This window comes from Anopheles gambiae, chromosome X (assembly GCF_943734735.2).
Source record: "Anopheles gambiae chromosome X, idAnoGambNW_F1_1, whole genome shotgun sequence".
In the NCBI taxonomy this organism is placed as follows: domain Eukaryota; kingdom Metazoa; phylum Arthropoda; class Insecta; order Diptera; family Culicidae; genus Anopheles; species Anopheles gambiae.
In genome coordinates, this window is record NC_064600.1 from 8,400,461 (window position 1) to 8,423,395 (window position 22,935).

The 22,935-nt window shown below is 47.1% G+C and overlaps 1 protein-coding gene across 1 annotated transcript in view; it reads left to right on the forward strand.

Moving 5' to 3' along the window:
• The window catches only part of LOC1271762 (serine/threonine-protein kinase 32A), a 74,729-nt gene extending 54,722 nt beyond the window's left edge, over nt 1-20,007 (forward strand). The window contains exons 7-10 of the mRNA XM_061650888.1: nt 351-388; nt 16,037-16,162; nt 18,699-18,880; nt 19,035-20,007. Of these exons, the coding sequence (XP_061506872.1) occupies nt 351-388; nt 16,037-16,162; nt 18,699-18,880; nt 19,035-19,625 (937 nt within the window). The 3' untranslated portion in view covers nt 19,626-20,007. The remainder of the gene's footprint in view (nt 1-350; nt 389-16,036; nt 16,163-18,698; nt 18,881-19,034) is intronic.
• Nucleotides 20,008-22,935: the final 2,928 nt, after the last annotated feature.

Below are 22,935 nucleotides of genomic sequence, written 5' to 3' on the forward strand. Positions count from 1 at the left end.
ACCACGCCAAATCAGAAAGGGCTTTTATTGACATTTGGAGTTGAATCATCATTAACTGGAGGCTTTTGTTTATGCTTTTTTTTAAAGAGAGGGGTAAAGTACAACCCTAATGGGAGTTTGATGAAGCTGCACGCATGCCCAACAAAGTGTTGTGCAGTTTGTGTGTGTGTGTTTTGGGAGTAGACGATAGGCTTGTCACCATTTAAAGCTAAATACTTGTGAGAAAAAATAAAATAAAACCAAATCCTGCCTCTACGATACACTATAATGTTTGTGTTTGCTTGTTTTCTGTCTCTCGTTCCATATCCGGATCGCCTCGGGCAACGATCAACGTCAACCGCCGCCTCCAGGGACATCAAACCGGACAACATCCTGCTGGATGAGGAAGGTAAGTGAATGGGGGTGTGGCTTGGGACGGCGGCCAAGGTTAATACAGTGTCCTGCTCCGTACCGCACTGTCTGGTAGAGAGAGAGAGAGAGAGAACGGAGAGTGTGAAAAAAGCAGCGCACGAGCGGGGCAAGCCGGCTGGCTGCCAGGAAACCAACAGGCCGAAACACGAGCAAAATATGTCCTTTTGCTTGCTGCTGAAGAAAAGTCTTTATTCGTCCATTACTGTCACAGTGCGAAAACTTTGCCTACCTTCAGGCGCACGACGCCGGCCGACGACGATTGTCACGACGGTTTTGCTGGGATATTATTTACATTCCGACACTTCCAGCCCTCGCCTTGTTCGTGTCTACTTTCGTTCTGCCTCCCCTTTTCCGCATCCCACCCTCCTCCCGCGCCCAGGTACGGATTCGGTCCGCTTTCGGGGTTTATCACCGGCACTAAAATATGAACTGACAATCGTCTTCATAATTTTATCGCTTCCCCCTTACAGTTTGTGACCATTTTGGAGACCATTTTTGAGTGTGTGTGTGTGTGTGTGTTTTTTTTTATTGTTTGTTTCCCTTTCAAGAAGGAAGGGTTGAACCTTGAAGCTTGCCTCAAATGTTGAGGAAAGATTGATAGAACAAGATAAACATTATCCAGTGGAAAAGAACGATCGTGGTTGTGAGCGAAAGTGTAGCGTCTTTTGATAGTTCAAGCAACAGTTGTGTAGTTTATTCAATTCAATTGAGTTGATTGCAAAATTGACGGCCTCGTGGTTCAACAATTTCACAAAGCTATCCACTTGGTAGTAATTTTATGATGTGACAATTCTAATGTCATAATTCTGTTCAAATACCTAGTAAACTTAGCATGATTCCTATAAGAGTAAAACAAATCTAACACACGATAAAAAGCTGCAGTAAGTGTCAAAATTGATGCTTTAAAGGCAAAAACTGTTGGGGCAAAAAATTGATGGGAATCAACCAACAAATCGTGGGAAACCCTGTATTGATGTTAAATGTTAACAATTGGTTACAGGTGGTGGTTACAGAAAACCCTACTAATAAGAAGAATCATAATTAGGAGAGAAAAATAATAATTTATTACCAAAATAGAGGTATACTGCGACCTGTTAGTTGTTGTAAAGCATTGTTGGCTCTTACTACAAAAGCGTTTTCTTACTAGAAAAGTCTACTTCTACTCCTACTACTCCTTTTACTCGGAGTCTGCCTGGAAAGCTTAATATTTTAAGAAATATTACATTATCGAGAGGTAGTTGTTCACTTTCGCCAAGTATTGCGGTATTTAGACTATTAATAGAGGCTCTTATTTTTTCTTTGTCCAAGCAGAGTAGTACATCGGAGCTAGCGCACCGCCAATGTTGGTATTGCCCGTTGTAACGAATTCTATGCCGTAAAATAGTGTTGAAACCAACCTGCAGATTACTTTTCTACACAAATGAAGAACGTTTAATCTATTATTGGGACCTCTCACGATACTAGCCAGCTTTTTTGTATGGAGTTTGACAGTTGGAGACTGAAATGATGTAAACACTCCATACAAAATCACACAACTAAACTAGCCTGCAATTTCCAGCCGAGATTATTTCAGCCTCAGAGCTAGAATTAGATTCGAGCACCTGCTCGAAACAATGTCAAAACAAGGTCGTGTTTTTTATTCATCCCAAGATGCATTAAACAAATCAGGTGGTGGAATCTAGAATCAAAGTGTATGTTGGCCAGGTAGACTCGTCCCATATAGTTTGACAACTAATTTCCGAATAAGAAATAAAAGCTCCATTTGCTGAACATAAATTCCATCAGCACGGATCGTTTTGCATAGCAGCACATACATAGCACACAGACCTCATTGAAGATGTTGTATCGAAATAAAGATTTCACCCGTCCTGTAATAAAAAATTATATAAAATAGGCTATGAGACCACCTGATCTAATTGACCACCTGAAGGAATTGACAGATGTCTCCCACAATCTCACCCAGTAGAAGCGATAAAAATTAACCTACTAAATACATACACTACGGGATAAGCCTACCTGTACACTATACAAACTTTGATAGCTGCTCGAAAACTGATACACAATGCAAACTGCTGACAGACTGACATTTCAGCCCACGGTCTTCAAAGGTTAAAGGGCCCCACTTATCTATTTACTATGTAGAGCAATTATTGTCGAAATGTTAGCCTCGAGTCAATAGTAGGTCCATTTTTTTTATTCATCTTGTGTTTGGAATTGTATACGATTTAATTGCTACAGGCTTCAATGAAAGTGAATGAATTTAAAGCAATTCGTTACGAACAAAAGAAATGAAGTAAAAAGGAACGACGAAAGAAGTATATCTAAAACAGAGGAAATACATCTGGTTTGAATTTTTCATAAACTACAGCATTTGCAGGGCATAGTTTTGTCCGAGCATCTGAGCTGGCACGTGCCTAAAAGCATGCAAGTTATTGCTCAACATTTGTAGGGTAAACGTACCTATAGTGGTGCTAGTACCAATAGTGGTGCTATTGCACTAAAATGCGTCTCATACGATAAATTAACAGTAGTTAAGTTATAAACGATAGTGTGAAATGTTCTCTAGCCTTTTACAAAGGATTTAAAAATGAAATGGGGCCATTCCGATTCTTAGTGACCAAAAAATCCATTATTTTGTGAAATATGCTAACATTTTTCCAAAATCCTTAGGATTTCATAACGAAACTAATACTTCTGTTAAAGTTCTAAATGACCACATATCAACGCAATTATTAGTTTTTCAACATAATTGTTATCAAATGATATTCTTTTATTCTAATTCATAGGCTTTTGACCATATTTACGTATTTTTAAGTGTTTTTTTACGATAGTGCCATTATAGGTACACCAAACAGGCATGTTCCTATAGTGGTCCTAGTTCTAAAATCAATAAAAACAGGTCGTTTTAGATTTTTCTCAACGACATTTTTGACTTGTCGTACTGTTTTCATTAAAATAAGCAACAAAAATTAGTTTTCTGTAAGTAATTTACCAAACAAAGGCCATAATTCGCTTATTTGGCTGAGTGAAAAATCGACTTCAAATCAAGCAAACTCTTCAGCGTATGTGTTGACGACAGGTGTTATTCAGTACTTTAGTCAATATTTTCATCAACCAAATTCATACATTTTTTACGATCAAATTACGAAAGAAATCATTATTATGGGAGTAATCCTTGCTATTCACACGAAAACAGCTTCAAAACTAAGTTATATTGATATTATACACTATTTTGAGGCATCCTTGTTTACCACCACTATAGGAACACAATACGATGACTATAGGAACCATACCACCATTATAGGTACAACGAAGCAATCACAAAAATATGTAATTTTTCGTAAATTTGATGTGTTTCATGGTAAAAATGGTTGTGATTGCGAAGGTAAAACATATTCCAACTGTTATGTGTTAAAATATTCAGAAATAGTCCTTCCTGACACTTTAAATCCATTAAAATACATCTGTACCACCACAAATTGCACCACTATTGGTACATTTACCCTACTATTTACAGGATGTGATGAAAAATGCCGCTGAAGGCCGGTGTGCTTGCTCTCAGAAACCCATCAAGCAAACCGTGTCAGTAGTGAGTGGTTTTCATTAAAAGAAATTGAGACAATTTTGAGGACGATAAAATAGCAACTAGATTGCATACATTTAGGCGTTGTAAAGCTTCATGAAGGTTTTTATTTTATTTAAAAAAATATCTTTTATGATAATTGCGTGCTGTTTCCCATCCCAGGAGCTAACCTAAAAGTATCCACTAATGCACTTCCAGCAAATACCAACGAATCCATCTTTAGCTAGATGGACAAAACAAAGCGAAACCGGGAAGAGAATTAACGTCACGTTTGAAAGTCAAACGCAAATCCCTCTTGGCCTCGTTTTTTTCAAACCTCCACATGGAGCAGTACACCTTTCCTCTACCCTGTTCCATTTGCTAAAACTTTAAATAATGCACACAAATACACGCGAACAACGAGAGAGCGAGAAAGAGAGAGAGAGAGGGAGGGAGCAAAAGAAGAAATCATCCTGCTGCGAATAAAGTTTACCGGCACCGGCAAAGAACTGCAGCTGCATGCAAAACAATCAGCATGAAAATGTAGTGCACCAAAGACGGTGCGCGGAAGGGGGTACGCCCGACCAGCTGCTCATCGATAGTAAAGTCGCTAAAGCCCGGTGTCCGGTGCCCTGTGGCACCGTATGCGGCAGGTTCGACATTCAAACGTTTAAAAGTCGGCTCGAGTTTCGTTTGTTTGTTTAACGATCTATAATAGTGCGGAACATTGAGCAAAAAAAAAGAAACCAAAGGAAAGTTGCATCATAAAAGCTGGAATGCACGACATAATAATAATAGTAAAACTTGCAGCGAACAAAAAAAACACACACACACACAAAAACACAAAAGCACCCTTCCCCGCTGGCAGCCAGCAGCAGTTGGCAAAGTTGCTTCGCAACGATGCAGGCGATGTGGGGAGGGACATGCGAGGAATAAATGAAGCCGTTCGCTGACCGTTTCCATTGCGCGCGGCCAACGATGTCACGGGTGGGTGGGCTCGGAGGCAGCCACGGTTCTTTTACTTTTGCATCTTTTCGAACAAAGCAAAGGCAAACAAATATCGGGACGGAGCGTGGAGCAAAACGGTGGCTTTGGCACGAGCCAGACAGCCGGCAAACAGTGAGATGAATAGAACAATTTTCCCAGCTTCCTCCTTCACAAACACGCGCTCCTGCCTTTCGCAAAACAGCTGCTGGTCAAGAGCGGGAAATTGTTTTGCATATTTTATTACCACTAGCAAACTACCGCGTAAAACCCGTCCAGCGCAGAAGAAAGTGCAAGAGAGAGAGAGAGAGAGAAAAAGAGAGAGAAAAAGAGAGAGAGAACACTCATGAGGAGGGCAACAAAAAAAAAAAACAGTGAAACAGCAGGTCAAGAATGTGAAGAAAGAATGAAAAGCAACTGACATACTTCGAGGCAAAGTAAACAAATGCAGCAGCAGCGGGAGACAGCCCGGGGAAACAGTACGATGATGGAGAGAAATTTATTTGTTCCACTTCGCCACGCCACCAGTAAGTGGGAGGTGGAGGGGACCAGCTAGACCAGCCGGTCGGTACGGTGCGCCCACTGTCATCGCTGTCAAGCGCCACTTCATGTGCGAAATTTAACATAATCCTTTTTCCCGAGCCGGACATCGAGTGTCGGGTGCTTGGTTGTGCTGTTAGTTTTTTTTTCACTTTCTTCTCTTTCTTCTTCCTCGTTCTCTGCTTGCGCCCATCATTAAAGCAAGCGCTTAGGTGTGGTGGGAAACAATAGTGTGGGGATAAACGAGCGATGCTTATAGATGCAAAGCAGGGACCGTTCAGCAAGCTTAAGACAGTCCGGGGGAGAAGAAGTAGCCAAAAAAAAACTTACTTACTCTAAAAGTAACACACACACATGTTAGGGTCAGCGGTCAATGTATATTTTTTCTCTAAAAAGATATTTCTCTCTCTTGTGCCATCATATTTTGCTAAGAGCAGCACTGTAGGATATTAGCGGTGCGCAAGCACCTAACCATCATTTTATCTGAAAATCATCATTTTGGTACGAATCGTTCGTTAGTTGTAAAGTTTATAGGTAAACAAAACGGGTTTCTCTTGGCTAATTTTGCAATCTAAAGTGTTAATTTGCGTTTTAAGCATCAGTTGTGTGTGCAAAATGTTACAAAATCGCATCCGTTCCAACACGAATAACGTCTTTTATGACTTTCCTTTTAAAAAACAAGTGCTCTATCAATTGGGCGATTAATTGAGCGTGGCTTTTATCACAATCAGTGGTAGAGATCGGAGATTTGCAATTGTTAATTTACAGGGTTTCGAATCATATAAGGGAACTAGCTGGTCCGACGATCTTAGTTATTCAAAAAATAAAATTAAAATATTCCATTATTGATTTGTTACTTGGGATAGTTGTATCGTGCCCATATCCCCTCAGGATCCGATCATCGAGTGTAAACCGCCAGGCACCTCAACCAAGTGTCAAAGTGCCGTATACAACACAACAACAATCAAGCTCTTTGTATGGGAGTTAGAAAATCATTATTAAATTAAGTTTAGCGTAACATCTAAACGATTTTCAATACTTAAAATCTATTCTCATACCACCATAAGGTGCGTGCAAAGTTTCGTTGAAAATGATCCAGCCGTTTCAGAGGTTGCTCGCAACAAACACCGTGACACGAGAGTTAGGGGAATGTTGCAAATCGGTAGGGGCATATTGCATGCAATCTGTGGATATTTGCCATCATATAGGGGAGTGTTGTAATCGATTAGGGGAATTTTGCAAGCGCACTGTGGAGCTGTCATCAGACTGCGGGTGGCGCTGTAAATACCTCAAAATATTTTCATCAATCTTACTAACTTATCATGTTAAATTATGGCTCCGCAGCAGGATTTATTTAGTTTATAATGTGTACAGCAGAATCCCACAGAATACACCGGCACCCACCGTAGTAGCACCAGCGACAGAATTGGCGCCGACGTCGAGGTACCCCGCCATCTCTGGCTTACCGTCGAAATGCATCAACTGATGGTGAAAATCTGAGAACAGGAGGAACTTCCGGAGGAAGGCAAGCTGGGTGTCATCCATCCAGACTGCAAAAAAAGGAGACAGAGCGGAATGCTCAAAATTTCGAGCCACCACAGTCCTCCATGCCGCCTACAAGATCCTGTACCAGATCCTGTTCTGCAGATTTGCGCCCCTTGCGACAAATTTCGTCGGCAGTTACCAAGCTGGGCAATGGGCTATGGAACATCATGCAGTAGTACCACTTTCCTGAAACATTGATCCGGCTGTTAGCGGCCACCATGATCGTCTGAAGCGTTCGAATCTCACAGGGGTCTGAGGCAAGGTGACTTCAGACTCTCCTGTCTGCAACTTCGACATCGTCCTGGAAGGTGTCAATCGAGGGGCGGTGCTAAACAACGACATCCGTGGCACGATCCTCTACCGGTCCCTTCAACTCCTTAGAATCGCGGATGACATCTACATCTACAAACGCGCAGCAGCAAGAATTGGATTGAGAATCAATGCGACCAAGACGAAGTACCTGCTTGTCGGAGACTCAGACCATCTGGGGAGCAGTGTATTAGTTGACGGCGACAATCTCCAGGTAGTAAAGGAGTTTTGCTATCTTCGGACGGTCGTTACATTGGACAACGACATCAGCAGCGAATTCCGGAGACGCTTTGTTCAGGAGAATCGTGCATACTATGGGGCTTCTCCGACTGCTGAGATCCGGAAGACTTCGAGCTCGCACGAAATGTGAGATATATCGCACATTGATTCGCCCGGTGGTTCTCTATTTGACACGAGTCCTGGACCATCCGAGCGGAGGATGCAAACGCTCTGGGCGTGTTTGAGCGACGCATCCTGCGGACCATCTTTAGCTGTGTGTTCGAGCATGGAGTTTGGAGGAGAAAGATGAACCACTAGCTTGCTGAGCTGCCCGAGCACAGTGACCTCAATGACTGGATCTGGTGAAGCTAGACCTGTCTTAGATCGGATGTCTATATAGATGGGAGGCTGCAGCCAGAGACCGAGCAGCTAGTTAGAGCAGGCCAACAAGAAAGAGAGAGAAAGAGAGAGAGAGAGAGGAAGAGAGAAAGAGAGAGAGAGAGAGAGAGAGAGAGAGAGAGAGAGAGAGAGAAATAGAGAGAGAGAAACTATGGGATCGAATAGCACATCATTGTAAAGTAAAGTCCCCTCCCCTTTCCATCTTTTGTGCATGAGCGACAACATATGCAGGACTTATTGCAAAATGACTCGTAAAACCCCGTGTGTCGAATTTCACAGAAAATATCACCAATTTTCGTGTAATTTTGCTTGGCGTGATAGGCTTTAGCCAATAGTTTCCGGTGTTTGTGAGGGCTGCTTCCACAGTGCATGGAGCCAAGGTACTTGGTACTACTTTGCACCCAGGCGAAAACAATTAGCACCACAGTGTCAATCAGCCAGGCCCGTGCTGAAGGGCCTACCCGTGCAAGGGCCAGTAAGCTCGGCAGGATATTAATTGTCTTTAAATTGACCACCGACCGCACGCTCCTGCACGCTCCATCTGAAAAAGAAGCGGTTTTATGAAGTGCAAGAGCTTCACTTTCGCCAGCAGGCAGCACAACGAAAGCGAAGCTCAAACTCACCAGCTACACACACACACACAGCGCGTATGGGGGTGCACGTGCGGCGTCGATTGCAATAATACACGCCGGTACGTGCTTTTGCAACTTCCGCCTTTCGTTTCGGGATTTCGGTGCGATGGTGTGCTGGCCCCCACCGCTCACCGGTCGAAGATGCCGCTACTAATGGGTGCTTTCCAGCGGCATCAGCAGCACTCGATACAGTAGCGCAAAGTGTAATGAAATTATCGCAGTAAGCTCATTACCTTGCCGTACCGTGTCCGGTGGCACGGTGTCCATTCAAGCATCGGTTGAGTGGACGCTTTCGCCAGGCCAATCTAGGTTCCCTTCTGTTTCCTTTTTCCAGACCGGTGGGGACAAACTGCATGTCGCGTGCAGGGAGTGCAGCTGCCAGTGCCCGACGCGCAATAAGAAGCGCCCAACTTATCGACCCAGCTGGTCGGTGCTGATTGCGGGAAAGGGAGAGCTTTTCTTTCCTTTATTGCATCACTTTCTTTGAAAAACGAAAATGGAACCGGAAGAGCTTCTTGTGAGAATTTTGTTTCTCCTTTCCAACGAGCAAAGAAAGTGCCTCCCACACCTCGCTCGGTTCCGTCTGGTATGGCGGTGTTGGAAATATCGCTCCACCTCTGTGATTGAAAAGTATGTTTTTTTTTTGTTTGCGTGGACTTTAAAAAGAAAAAAAGCACCCAAGGAATACATCGCCGACCGAGTGCTTTTCACTTTGATTTGGTTTCATCGATTGATTGCAATTCCGTTGATTGGCTTTGGTAATTAATTTTTCCTGCTGTACGTGAGTGCTACAACACCCCCCCAGCGCCTCCCCCAAGCCATAAACACTTCATCATGGACCAAACAGCTTCGATAATATCAGCGCAACAGCAGCAAGACAATACGCTTTGCTTGAACTACAACAAAAAAAAACAAAGCACAAGAAGTCTCATATCAAAGGATCTGAAATCCTTTATAGGTTTGTCATAAAAAAAAACACACCCACACACACACTGAAACCTTCCACTCAGAACGGAAACAACAAACAGCAGACCGCAAAGGCTTTCCATTTTTTTTTTCTTGCTGTTGCCATCCCCTCCCCATTGCCAAGAATTATAGAGCAAGATAAGGGCTCAAGCCGTGAATGGAAATGGTTTCGGCCACGACCGACAAGTATCGCTGCCCGACGCCCGCCCGACCGGGTGGGCCTGCGCTCCAACGCCCAAGCCGGAAGAAGCGGCAAAACCTTCGAAATAATAGCTTCCCGTTCGATTGGATCCAATTTTCCAATCAATTGGCGGTGTTCCGTGCGTTGCAACCCCTTTGCCAACGACTCCCTCTGTAACGGATTACGGGTTACGGTGTTTGCATGCGCGTTTGCTGAAAGAACTGAGGAAAAAGGGGAAAAGGCGGCAACTTCCTTCTTTTGCTGCTGCTGCTGCTGTTGTTTGCAACAGGAAGCGACAACCCTCAACCCAGCGTCACGCATCGAGCGGTAGTGACAGAAGGAAAATGAAAGAAGAACCACCAGACACTGTTCGGCGGGCAGGCAGTGGGGATGATTATTTTGGGCCGAATCGCACGCCTCCAATCAAACCCGATGTGCGGAGCGAGCGGAACGCTGAGGCGGTGATATTGCCATGTGTGTGTGTGTTTTTCCCTTCCACTCTGCATTGCAGATTGCGTCCTATTAGGATGCCGCATTCTCTAAAGGAGCCCCTTAAGACGATGACAATGTGGTGGAATCGCATCGTGGCCATGATCGGTGGCACTTGGGCGAACGTGATTTCATTAAACAGGATCCAATTTTTGCCCCACTTAGGGTTCGTTTTTCTTTTTCTTTTTTTTTTCATTGTCATTGTGACCCATCCCCCTTGCAGTTGTAGCCGGCTGTGGTTGTGGGACCACTTGGTTAAGGGGCGAGAAGAGAAGCAATTTATTAGAAAGTAAGAATCCGTCCTCCGGCCAGGCCTTACGCCAGAATCGTTTAATTTCGCACGCAAGAGAGTTTATGGGGCGTGCAACAACGATCCGCACAACGTTGCACCGTTTTGCGGACCCTTTGCTTGGGAGAAGAGGGAACGTATTAGAATTTCGATTAAAGGTAAATTGCACTACAGCCGGGCGCAACCGGCACCAGTGCTGCCGCTACGCTCCGTGAGCATGCAGTCCATGCAGGCAAAGTAATCATTTTTGATAATCGAATGTTCTCTTGCTGATAGCCTAGCTTCTATCTATCTTACTGTGAGACAAAAACCGACCATCTAGCCGGAGCTGGGCGCCAGCAGGCTGCGCATAGTGCTGTTGAAACTGTTGCAAATGTAGTTACCCGCATTGGGTTTGCGAAGTTGCGCAACTTTGTCCTTGAATCCAATTAGAATGAGGAGAGATCTAAAACCAAACCCATACCGATCCTGAAACCGATACATACTCCTTTCAGGTTCGGGCACTGGGGATCCCATGCCATTCCTGGACACTGATACTGCACCTATACCGATCCTGGAACCTATACTGTACCCATACCGGTCCAGAAACCGATCACAAACCCATACCGGTCCTGTAGCTGATCATGAATCCATACCAGTTCTAGAACCAAATCTTGAAATCTTACCGGTCCTGGAACTCTGCATGAACCCATAACTACGGGGAACCGGTCATAAAATTTTACCGGTCCTGGAACCGCTCATGAATTCATACCGGACCTAGATCTGATGACGAACCCATACGGGATTTGGAATCGTCCATGAACCCATACCGATCCTGGATTCGATCACAAACCCATACCAGTCCTGGAACTGATCATGAATCGATAACCCCCTGGAACCGTTCATAAAACCATACCGGTTCTGGAATCGATCATGAACGCATACTGATCCTGGATCTGATGATGAACCCATACTGATCCTTGAGCTGATGATGAATCCGTAAAATCATTTCGGTACTGCTATGGATCATCAAACGATACCGGTCCTGGAACTGATGATGAAACTGTACTGGTCCTGGAACTAGTCATGAACGCATAACTCCCTGGAACCGTTCATAAACCAATACTAGGCCTGGAACTGATGAGGAACCCATACTGGTCGTGGATTCGATCATGAACCCATATCGGTTCCGGAACTGATGACGAACCCTTACTGGTTCTGGAATCGTTCATGAACCTATACCGGTACTGGAACCGATCATGAACCCATACCGTTCCTGAACCCGATCATGCTCCCATACCGGTCCTGGAACCGGTAATTAACCTATAAAGTCCTGGAACTGATTAGGAACCTAAACCGGTCTTGGAACCGGTAATTTACCCATAACGATCCAGGAACTGATCATGAACCTATATCGGTCTTGGAACTGATCATGAGCCCATACCGGGCCTGGAACCGATAATTAACTCATAAGAACCTGGAACGGATTATGAACTCATAACGGTCCTGAAATAACTTCCGATTTTATTGCTTATCAGAAATTATACCTGAACTTGTGCCGGATTCGGTCCTGGCCCGTACCTGGAACCGATATAGTTCCAGTTACTTACGAAAAACCAGTCCAGGTAGTACATGTGCAGGAATAGCGTAGAATTTAGCGTAGGAAATAGCGTAGAAAATAGTGTAGGAATTCCGGTCTCGGAACGGAACACGAACCTGGTATGCAGAATATCGTAGGAATGAGCGTAGGAAATAAAGTAGTAATTTTAGCTGAATTAGTATAGTGATTTTAAACAATTTCGTTCAATCTTGAAATAAATTCAGCTCATCATCTTTTCATTATAACTCCCAAAATAAAAAAACATTGGGTTCTCGCAATGGGGAAAAATCATATCTTCTTGACCGTGAATTTAAATGTCAAACGAATAAAATTGCCACAACTTAGGTGACACCGTCTGAATTTTCAAAGCGAAAAGAATTAACAGTCGTCTAGCATTGGCACTGCAATAGCTGGAATGATACAAAGCATACGATTGTAGTTGTTAAAGCATACATTCAGGCGCAATCATATGACCGTAAAGCGACACGTTAGCCCAAAGGTATGCAGTCCATTCCACAGAAGCATCTTATTTAAATCGGATTTGTCGTTGATTGTGTCCAGAAGAAGAACAAAACGGTTGCAGTTGAACGCATGCTTGCTGAAGCGTAGCTCTCACTGAAAAGAATAAATTTGACCCATTATGCTAAGTTTCTAATTCACTTAAAAGATTAAAACTCTCTCTCCTTTTCTCTCACGCCCCACTAAACCATATTGCCTGTGTCTTAATTTTCCATAACCGCAAAAGCGCTTCGTTTCGCTTCCATTCACGCACCTCAAATAGTGACCAGCGAGAATAAACAAACAATTATTGTAATAGCATCCGTACAGCATCACAAAAAAACACCGTTGGCACAACAAAAAGTCGACGGAAGCTGGCTGAAAAATATCATAAACTATTCTAGCCCTGCCAAGTGCCCGCTGTTGTCGCCTCCCTCCAAAAGCCGACCCTTATTAACATACAAATACTTCCTAATGTGTTTCCACTGCCGTGCCAGCGCTGGTGGAACCTGTCAAGCACTAGCAAAAAAAAAATACAAAAAAGAGTGTGAACTGTCTGTTTTTTTTTTTTTTTTGCTTTGCATCCTCCAGGCCTGCCTGGTAAACCTGCTGCTGCTTCGGCAGTCCGGGCACGTCCACAAACGTCGTCCACGGGTGTCATCCTTCAACCGGGCGCTACGATCACGTACACACATTGCCGCCAGGATGTTGGAGCAGACCCCCTGGTTTCAATTGGCTGCAAAGGTTGACGCTTTTGACGCTTCCCCGTAGAACGCGCGTTCCACGGAAATGGAAAACGACAGCAATAAAGGAAGATATTTTGCCCTTTATTATTCCCAGGCGTACTGCCCGCCTTTCCACCCTTGCCCGCGCCAAACGACGTCCTGTTTTCTTGACTTTTTTTTTCTGGCATCACTTCCAGATAAAGCAAGCCCTTTTTTCGTAAGCATGCACTGTGTGCGTGTGTGTGTGTATTCTTTTTTGCTTCTCTCCTATCTTTTGACAACACACACACACACTGAGGCACAGGACACAAAACGGATCGGGCACGGGATTGTGTGCACACCGTTTATGCTCAACATTCACCTTAATCCGTTGATTTTCGGCGCATTTCCTGATTTTATGCTTCCCTTTACCGTCCCCACGCGCTTCGTTCCCTTCCCCAGTCACAGCTTTATCTGTGAGCAGAGCACACATACACACACACTTACATACATATCTTCACTTTGTATGTGTGTGTGTGTGAGTGGAACAAATGGATGAAAATCCGTTCGAACGCGCACTCCTTCGCCGTCGGCAACTTCCATCGCCAAAAAAAATGCGCTTTGGTTTTTATTTCCGCTTCATTTTATTTTATTTTTTTTATTTTTGCCATGTTTCTTCACTGTCTCCTATGCCATCGGCTGTAGTCGGCTTCCTCCTCCGGGAACCATAAAATTAGGAAATAAACGCCACCGCCAAAACGTTTCCCCCGTTTTGCCTCGAGCGAGCGCGCAACGCGCCGTTGTAAAGCTATACGGCGAAGAAAGAGGTGAAGAGAGGGGGGGGGGGGGGGTTGAAGAAAACATACCATAGCCTTACCGATTGGAATTAGGCTTCCGCCCTTTCCCGCACCATTCCCGAAACATCCCACGCTCTTGAATTCATTTCTAATCCTTCGCAGATGGCTCAACGGGCGGGCTCGATCGCGAAGCGCTCTAACGCTTCGGAAACCATTTCAAAACACACACACACACCCTTACGTACATTCCTGAAATGGCTTCCACTTCTAAATGGCCGGAACGTGGAGTTTTAAATTCCCTCTTGCCATCCCGCTTTTGCGGGTTTGGCAACTGTTTTTTTTTTTTTTTGGCAAAATGGGCCACACTGGACCGATTCGGAAGACCATGGGGCCATCCCGGACGGGAATTTGTTGCTTCCTGTGGGTGACGGGGTGAGTGCTTTATTATTGCCTATATTTACGATTGTAGAAGAGCGTGTGTATGTGGTTGGTGTGGTAACAAGAGATGGAGAAAGAGGGCGAGAAAACCCACTGAACGTAACGCATTTTGATCCCAGCGGTGGCGCGTTTCTGTCGTCGTCTTGCCTTAGTAAAGCCGTATGCGGCGGGCCAGGGGCAGGCAGGAAGTTCGATTTGCTGTCCCTAGGAGCGCTGCTCTGCAACGCTGGAAGAGTATAAAAAAAAAACGCTACAACTGTAGGCGCTTTGTACTGCAATCCTGTCACACAATAAGCCTACATCCGCCCGAATGTATGCAATCCCAGCCCAGCACCGAGTGCGTGTGCCGGTGCTATCGGTGCTGGCATACCTGCAGGCGCCTTTGCAGTCAGGCGCCATCCGTTCGGTGACAAACCAAAATCCGCTATGCAATCCGCACGACAAAGCTCCCTTTTTTAACAGCCTCTCGTTTGACGCTCTTGTACGTGGCACTTTTGACATCGGTTCGACAACATTTCTTTCTCGCATAATGTTTGCAAGGTAAGCTTCTATTGATTGGCAACAAACAACAAAAACTCCTTGTAACGCTTCAACACTTGCCCAAAATAAGAAGCAAACAAAAAAAAAAAAAGGTACTCGTCACATGCAAGCGTATCGGCACACATCGTCAACAGAATTTTTGGCGTACGCCAGCACAAAACCGACAGTTTGCGAACGTTTGAGCTAACGGGGGAGAAGCACTCTGGTACGGCGAAGTGAACAAAAAAAAAAAAAACGGATCAAGTCTATCACCATCCAAACGGCTCGCATCTCCTCGCCAGTGCAGCTCTCGGTACGCCCGAGCGCTCGCCATTTCATGTCATAATCTTTGGCACGTTTGAAGTGCAGCCCAGCCTGGGCTGCAAGCGGTCCCTGGCAGGCAGCGTTCAAACGTCCTCGGGCACGCTACAGATAAGACACGTGACCCGCTTGTCCGGTTGCACATAAAGAAAGCAGCAGGGCAAAGCAAGGGAAACCGGTGGTTAGCCTTCAAGTGCCCGGTGCACAGCAGCAGCAGTCAAAAAAAAAACCAACGACAACACGTTGAACGACGATCGATCGGTTTGCCCGTGTCTCGCCACCAGAGAAGTGGTACGGGGCGCTGGTGATAGGAAGGCGTGTGGCCGAGATTGTTATTCCTGCGCCGTCAACTGGAAACATCAAAAGTACGCTGTGCTGTGGAAATGGCAAGGATTTTTTTTTGTTTGTTTTTCGGAGCTGAGCTGAGATTGCAACTGCCAGGGAACCATTTCCGTCTCAACTTAAGCTACTAACTGTGTGTGTGTGTGTGTGTGTGTGTGTGTGTGTGTGTGTGTGTGTGTGAGTGTGTTTTTGAAGCAAAATAAAAAAAAACGAAGGAAAAGCTTGGTCTCAGTGTGCAAACGCGACAACATAATTGTGGAGCGGCGGTTTTGCTAATTTCCCCCGTGTTTACTTTACTCTCTCGCCGCACAGGACACGCGCATCTGACGGACTTTAACATTGCCACGCGGCTACCACCGGACGGGCTCGCCTGCAGCATGTCCGGCACCAAGCCGTACATGGCCCCGGAAGTATTTATGTGTGCCTTAGAGGAAATAGGTAAGTTTGCGAGAGGAGAAGGGTAAAAAAAAAACACACACACACACACACACACACATATACAATGCAACCCTTTTTTTGTCGACGGCCTTCATGCTGCTGGCTAATGGTTTCGCAATTAATAATAAACCTCCGCTCCGGACGCTTTCATCGCGATGATGAAGCGATCCCCACGGGGCACACAGGCAGTACACAGCAAGCTCGACCGAACGCAAACGAAGAATTATGTACAAAACACACACATACACACACATACATTAGTGGTGTGCTCTCTGGAACGCACCCACGACTTCGACCCAACTCCGGCTAACGCTGGTAAGATTGTGACTCCGGCAAATTTAGGAATCACTGGGAGTCGTCCGAAGTCGTCTGGATTTAGAGTCCTCTGGAGTCTTCTGGAGTCAGTCAGAGTCGGCCGGAGGCACGTGCTCTTCTTGAATAGGTATTTTTTAAGAATAGCGGCTCGAGTCGACCGTCGGAGTTGGAGATGCAATGTCTGACCACAAAAAGTCCACCGACTACAATCCAATGCAGGTGACTCCAAACGGCTCGGGATGATTTTGAACGATTCCGGCTGACTACGGGCAACTCTGGACAACTCCGGACGACTCCAGATGACTCCGGGTGACTTCGAATGACTCCAAATGACTCCGACTCCGGACGACTCCAAATGATTCTCGACGGCTCCGAATGATTTTAGACGACTGTGGACGACTTCGAACGACTCCAGATGACTCCAGAGGACTTCGTATGACTTTGAATGGCTTCAACTCCGGAATAATCAAGAAGACCCTGGACGACTCTGAACGACTCCGGACGACTCCGAACGACTATAGCCGACTCCGGCTGATGCTGGACGACTTCGGAAGACTCCGAACGTCTCTAGATGACTTCGACTTTGAACGATTCCAGTCGACTCCGGATGACTCCGGACGACTCCAGATGACTTCGAACGATTTCGGATAACTCCGACTTCAGACGACTCTGAACGACTCCAGATGACTTCGAACGATTTCGGATAACTCCGACTTCAGACGACTCTGAACGACTCCAGATGCCTCCGGACGACTCCAGATGACTCCGGACGACTTCGGATGACTCCAAACGACTCCGACTCCGGAGGACTCCGGATGATTCTCGACGGCTCGGAATGATTTTCGTCAACTCCGGATGACTCCAGAGGACTCCAAATGACTTCAGATGACTTCAACTCCGGAAGAATTCAGAAGACCCTGGACGACTCTGAACGACTCGAGATGACTCCGAACAACTCCGAACGACCCAAACGGCTATGGACCACTCCCGATCACTTCGGATGACTCCGGATGATGCTGGACGACTTGGGAAGACTCCGAACGTCTCTAGATGACTTCGACTCTGGACGATTCCAGTCGACTCCGGGTGACTCCAGTCGACACCAGATGACTTCGAACGATTTCGGATAACTCCGGCTTCAGGTAACTATTAACGACTCGGGATGACTCCGGATGACTCCAGATGACTCCGGACGACTCCAGATGACTTCGAACGATTCCGGAGGACTTCAGATTTCAGACGACTCTGAACAACTCGGGATGACTCTGGACGACTCCTAACGACTCCAAACGACTATGGACACCTCTGGATCAATCCGCCTCCGACTGATCTGGAGCGACTCCGACTCCAGCTGACTCGGGATGACTCCGGACGACTTCCGATGACTCCAACTCTAGGCGACTCTGACTTCGGACGACTCCAAACAATTCGAAACGGCTCCTAATGATGCTGGACGGACCTACTTGCCGGAGTTGGCTTCGACATTTTGCCAACTTTACCCATCACTACCACACACACAGAGCAAGAAAAAACACCATTTATAAAACCATTTCCCTTCCATCCTGAGAAAGCGGAAGTGAAAACAAAAACATGCTTTCACTCCGTCCCCCGTCGTTCAGCAAACAAGCAGGCTGTGATCATCGTTTTCAGCTTTCAGAAGGAGAGTGGCATGTAGCTCCGATGGAAGTGTGCGTGTGTGCCAATAAACCATTAAATTATTCCGCCTCATTAAACTGCACCTCCCTAACCGACCGACCATGGGCACAAAACCCCCGAGTGAATAAATCGCCCGCTTCCATGGGAGTTGTTGTGTGCGGGATGTACTAAACCCCCTACCCCACCTTACCTACCCACCGGGCCGCTCTCCAGACATGAAGACACAACGGCACCGCACCTCACAGACTGTATCAGATCGACCCGAAAAAGGCGCGGTCAAAAGCGAAACTTCCCGATGCAAAATGCATGTTACGTTTCGCGCTGTGCATACCTTGCAGGCGCACGGGCGCCGACGTGCACGGTGCAATAAACGGTGTATGTTGCATCGAACGGAACATGCGGCAGCATACATGTCACTTGCTAACCAGAGCGCTTGTTCCAGGCTTAAAACCAGGTCAAGTGTTTCCCCCATGTGCTCCTTCCTTCTCCCAATAAGTAGCGTCCTAAAAGAAAGCCTTAATTAATGTCATCCCTTTTCTTGTCTTTGAACTTTGCTTGGTTGCAGCCGGCTACAGCTACCCGGTCGACTGGTGGAGCCTCGGCGTGGTCGCTTATGAGCTGCGGAGCGGCGTCCGGCCGTTCGTCGTCCACTCGTCCACGCCGCTCGCCGAGGTGAAAAACGTACTGAACACGCAGCCCCACTATCCCCGCCACTGGAGCGACCACTTTGTCGATCTGCTGTCCAAGGTGAGCTGTCTGTTTCTGTATTACGATTTGCATACCTTTTTGGGACGACCAGACTGCCTCAGGCAGAGTGCATTGCAAAGTATCGCGGGGTTTTTGTTTCGCGTTGAATTTACACTGTTTGTATTTTTTCTTCGTTCTTCACCTTCCCAAACAGCTGCTGAACGTGCATCCGGGCGCGCGGATCAGCACACTGAAGGAGCTGCACCTGACGAAGCTGCTGCGCGGCACGGACCTGGAGCGGGTGCTGGCGAAGCGCACCAACCCACCGTTCAAACCTTCCAAGGACCACCTGAACTGTGACCCGAGCCTCGAGCTGGAGGAGATGATCGTCGAGACGAAGCCGCTGCACAAGAAGAAGAAGCGGCTGGCGAAGCAGCGCTCCGTTCACCGGGAGAACAGCGACCAGCTGCACAGCCAGCTCGACACGCAGCTGCTGAAGGAGTTCCTGGTGTACAACCGGTACAAGGAGCTGAAGCGCAAAGCGATGGAGGCGAAGGAGTCCGAATGGCAGCAGGAGCTCGACCAGGCGATGGCCAACTCGCACGTCTCGAGCCCGGCCGACCGGGCCCTGTCGCCGATCAGCGAGCGCACCGAGCAGGCGTCCGGCGTGAGCAGCACGGCCGGCTCGACCGATGGGCCGGGCGAGCCGATCCCGGTGCCGGGCGCCGCTGGGACCGCCGGCCGCACCCCGGACGGACCGATCGACTACATCGACCGGACGCCTTCGCCCAAGAGCAGCATCTAGCAGCACCAGCAGCAGGGCGACGCGGCCTGCCACATTATCTGAGCCGCAGCAGGAGCCGCGGCTTTTGTGGCCCACACACACACACACACACACACACACACCCGCACATTGACCCACTCCCTTTAATTGGCTTGTGATATAAGGTACACCGCCCGGTTTGCCGCCGCCGCAGGAAGAGACTGACATTCACCCCCACCGCTCGACAACTCGACGCACACACACACACACGCGTAAGGGAATGCAGGAGGACGGGCGGCCGGTCTGCCGTCCGTTCCCTCACCCCCTCCCCAAATGGGCAAGGCAATCATTTATCAAACCGTGCTGCGACGGGCAGAAAATGGAGCAGCGCACAAAACACGCAACCACTGCACACACTGTACAACTGTGTGCATTTAGCTTGTAAGCGAAACGAAACGAAACGATAAAGAGAAAAAAGAAAGGTGCTGCTCAGTCCCTAGTCCCCACTACACTTTGACACGTTTGCTTCACACGTTGACGCTCTCTTTCGCGCACACTTTTGCACTGCGTCCTGTTTAGAGAAAATGAATGACTCATCCGCGGTACAAGCGTCAGTCAATTTCCCGCAAAACACATCGATAGCACTGCGCCCCGGGACTGATCCGGTACGGCAAATGTGTAGTTCATCACACACACACCCACACACACACACCCACACATGCGATGGTGCTTTAACCCGTCCTGTGCAGTGGCATCATGGCTGTAGATGCACGTTTCTGCACTCCCTCCCAGCTCCCACACAGCGTCCTTGTAGATCAATTTTACACACATACCCGCCCACTCATGCCATGCCGGCTTCTTTGCAAATCGAGTCGAATAAAGCACCCCACGGCCGGTGCAGCTTGCCTACCTTCCGGGCGCAATGACACGGCCGACAGCAGCACTGCAGCTCACGGGCACACGGAGCGCATTTAATTAACCGTAAAGAACACACATAACGTGGGAGGAAGAAAAAAGAACACGAAAAAAAAAAGATCCTCGAGCTAGCTACATGTATGTTAGTCTTGTGAAAACTGCTGTGAAATAAAGAAGAGTAATGAAAACACACAACAACAACAACAACAGCGGCTAAGATACAGCGGATGAGCTTTCAACACAAACAAGCACGCTATTTATGGCACCGTTAGACAACCCCGGGTAACGGTAAGTATTGCGGCGGAAGGCAGAAAAGTTTCATGCGATGCGGCGTGCCTACCATGCAGGCGCCGCTTGGGGTCTGCCTTGGCGCGATTTTTTTTTTAGGTGGTTTGTGGAAGGTTTGTTTTCATTTTGCTGTTTTTTTGTTGTTGTTGTTCTTTTCTTTCTGCAAGGCTTTTGCGTGTACATTTCGCATTACGCTCGCAGCACCGTACAGCAACAGCATTGCCCCCGTCGTGGACTGCACCGCTGTTCGCAATCCATTGCCGTCCGGGCGGGGGCGTATTGATTGCACTTTCGCATATCAACTGTTCTGGTCGCTGTTGCGCTATTGTGCGGCGGTGAGATGACCCGTGCACACGCCTGCCTGCCCGACACAAAGTTGCGCCTGCATGGTATGCACACCGCGCAGCTACGTTGCTGGTTGGCTGGTTTGTAGTCGAGGAGTTTTGACGGGTTTGTATAACGAAACAAAAAAAAACAACGTACAACAATGGGGCACGCAAACTCCACTGTCCCAAAGGGTGCTGTTAATTGAAACCAGAAACCAATACGCAAACCAAATGGTGGGATGCATCGGTTTCAAACAACCGGGTACGTGTGGCAGGTACGGTCCCAGGCAGCAATCAGTGATACCGTCCGAGCTACCTGTCCGACGGCTCTGTTGCAAAGTTTTTGCTTGTGCGATTGTAGTTGGCTCGTTTTTTTTTGTACGTTGGCCATTTCGGTTTGCGATGGGCTATGCTATGGTGCCCCGTACTCCCCGGCAGCATCCGAGCTCCACTGGTGAGCAGTGCGAGCTTGTACGAAAATCAGCTGCCGGATGCTGCCTGGCCATCTGTGTACACAGTGCCACCACACCGGTGGGAAAGTCAAGCCCGATCCGGACAGAAACCACGGTACCTTTGATCATCTTTTAAATTGATTTTCATGATGATTCCCATCGCCCCAACGCCACCGGATGGGCGGTATACGGTCGAATCGTAACGGTGCAGCCTTTTTCTAGCGCTTTTCAACGGAAAGGGGTGAGGTGTGGGTGAGGGAGGAACGAGGTGAATGTCTCTACAAGTGATTGCAAAGTTTAGTGGAAACTTATTCCACCCCGCTGCACAGTGCAATCGCACAACTCCGATTTCACGCTCGGCGGCCGCCCGCCATGTATGCAACCGGTGGCGCCCGCATGTATGCAATGGTTTAATCAAATGCGTAATGCGTAACCGTTCAAGCGGCACCGGCTTTATTGCAATGGCAGGGTAGGTGGGTGGGAAAGAAGGGGGAGAGGTAGTAAGGTGGAGGAGGTGGTGCAAGGGGAAAGCTGTTGCTCACCTGAGGCAACAGCATTGCATGAGCGATTTAATTCAATTTGCAATTACAACCGATCGATCCGTTTGTTGAGCTGCGGGAAAATTATTTGTATTTTTTTTTTGCATTACACTTTTTCACACAACTGTTATCAAAACATAACTTTATGAGCTTGCAAAATTCAACACAGTGTTTCAGCGAAATTATGTTATGATAAGTTTCATGCACAAAGTTGCTAAATGGTTCACGTTCCTAGATATTCTTTCCGATACATTTATGATGTACGATGTTACTCAGTAAAGCAGCTAAAAAATATACAAAAAATAATGCTTTATCGGTAAAGTAAACCGTTCAGTTATCTAGAAAATAAGTAGTTCTGCTGCAATCAAATGGTTTCACAATGGCTAACGCTAAATGGAATGCAAGCAACGAACCGAACGATACAAATTGGCGCACGGCACGCTCAATCAGCGGGCTAATCGTGCACGGCAGGCAGTGCATGGGGCTCGAAAAAGGTCAGCCCAAGGTGAAGCTGTGAGTGCCAGCTTGCGCCCCGCCCCCCCTCCCAGGTCACGGATCAATCAATCCAGCGGCTAATGCTTTAATTCCAGCATGATAGCGTGCCTTGCTGCTGGGAAGTTTGCTGAGCGCTTGCAATTAGAGAGCTACACACAGACACAGCGCAAACAAACCTGGCCAGTCCTGGCCCCTAATGCACTAATCAAAGATTACCTCCCCTCGTCGTGGGCACCACAAACACCGACACAGCTGATGCGATTGGGAGGGAATTTTCGGACACATTCCGGGCGACTTGGCGGCAGGATGAACGACTATCATCACGCTGGTTCAAGAG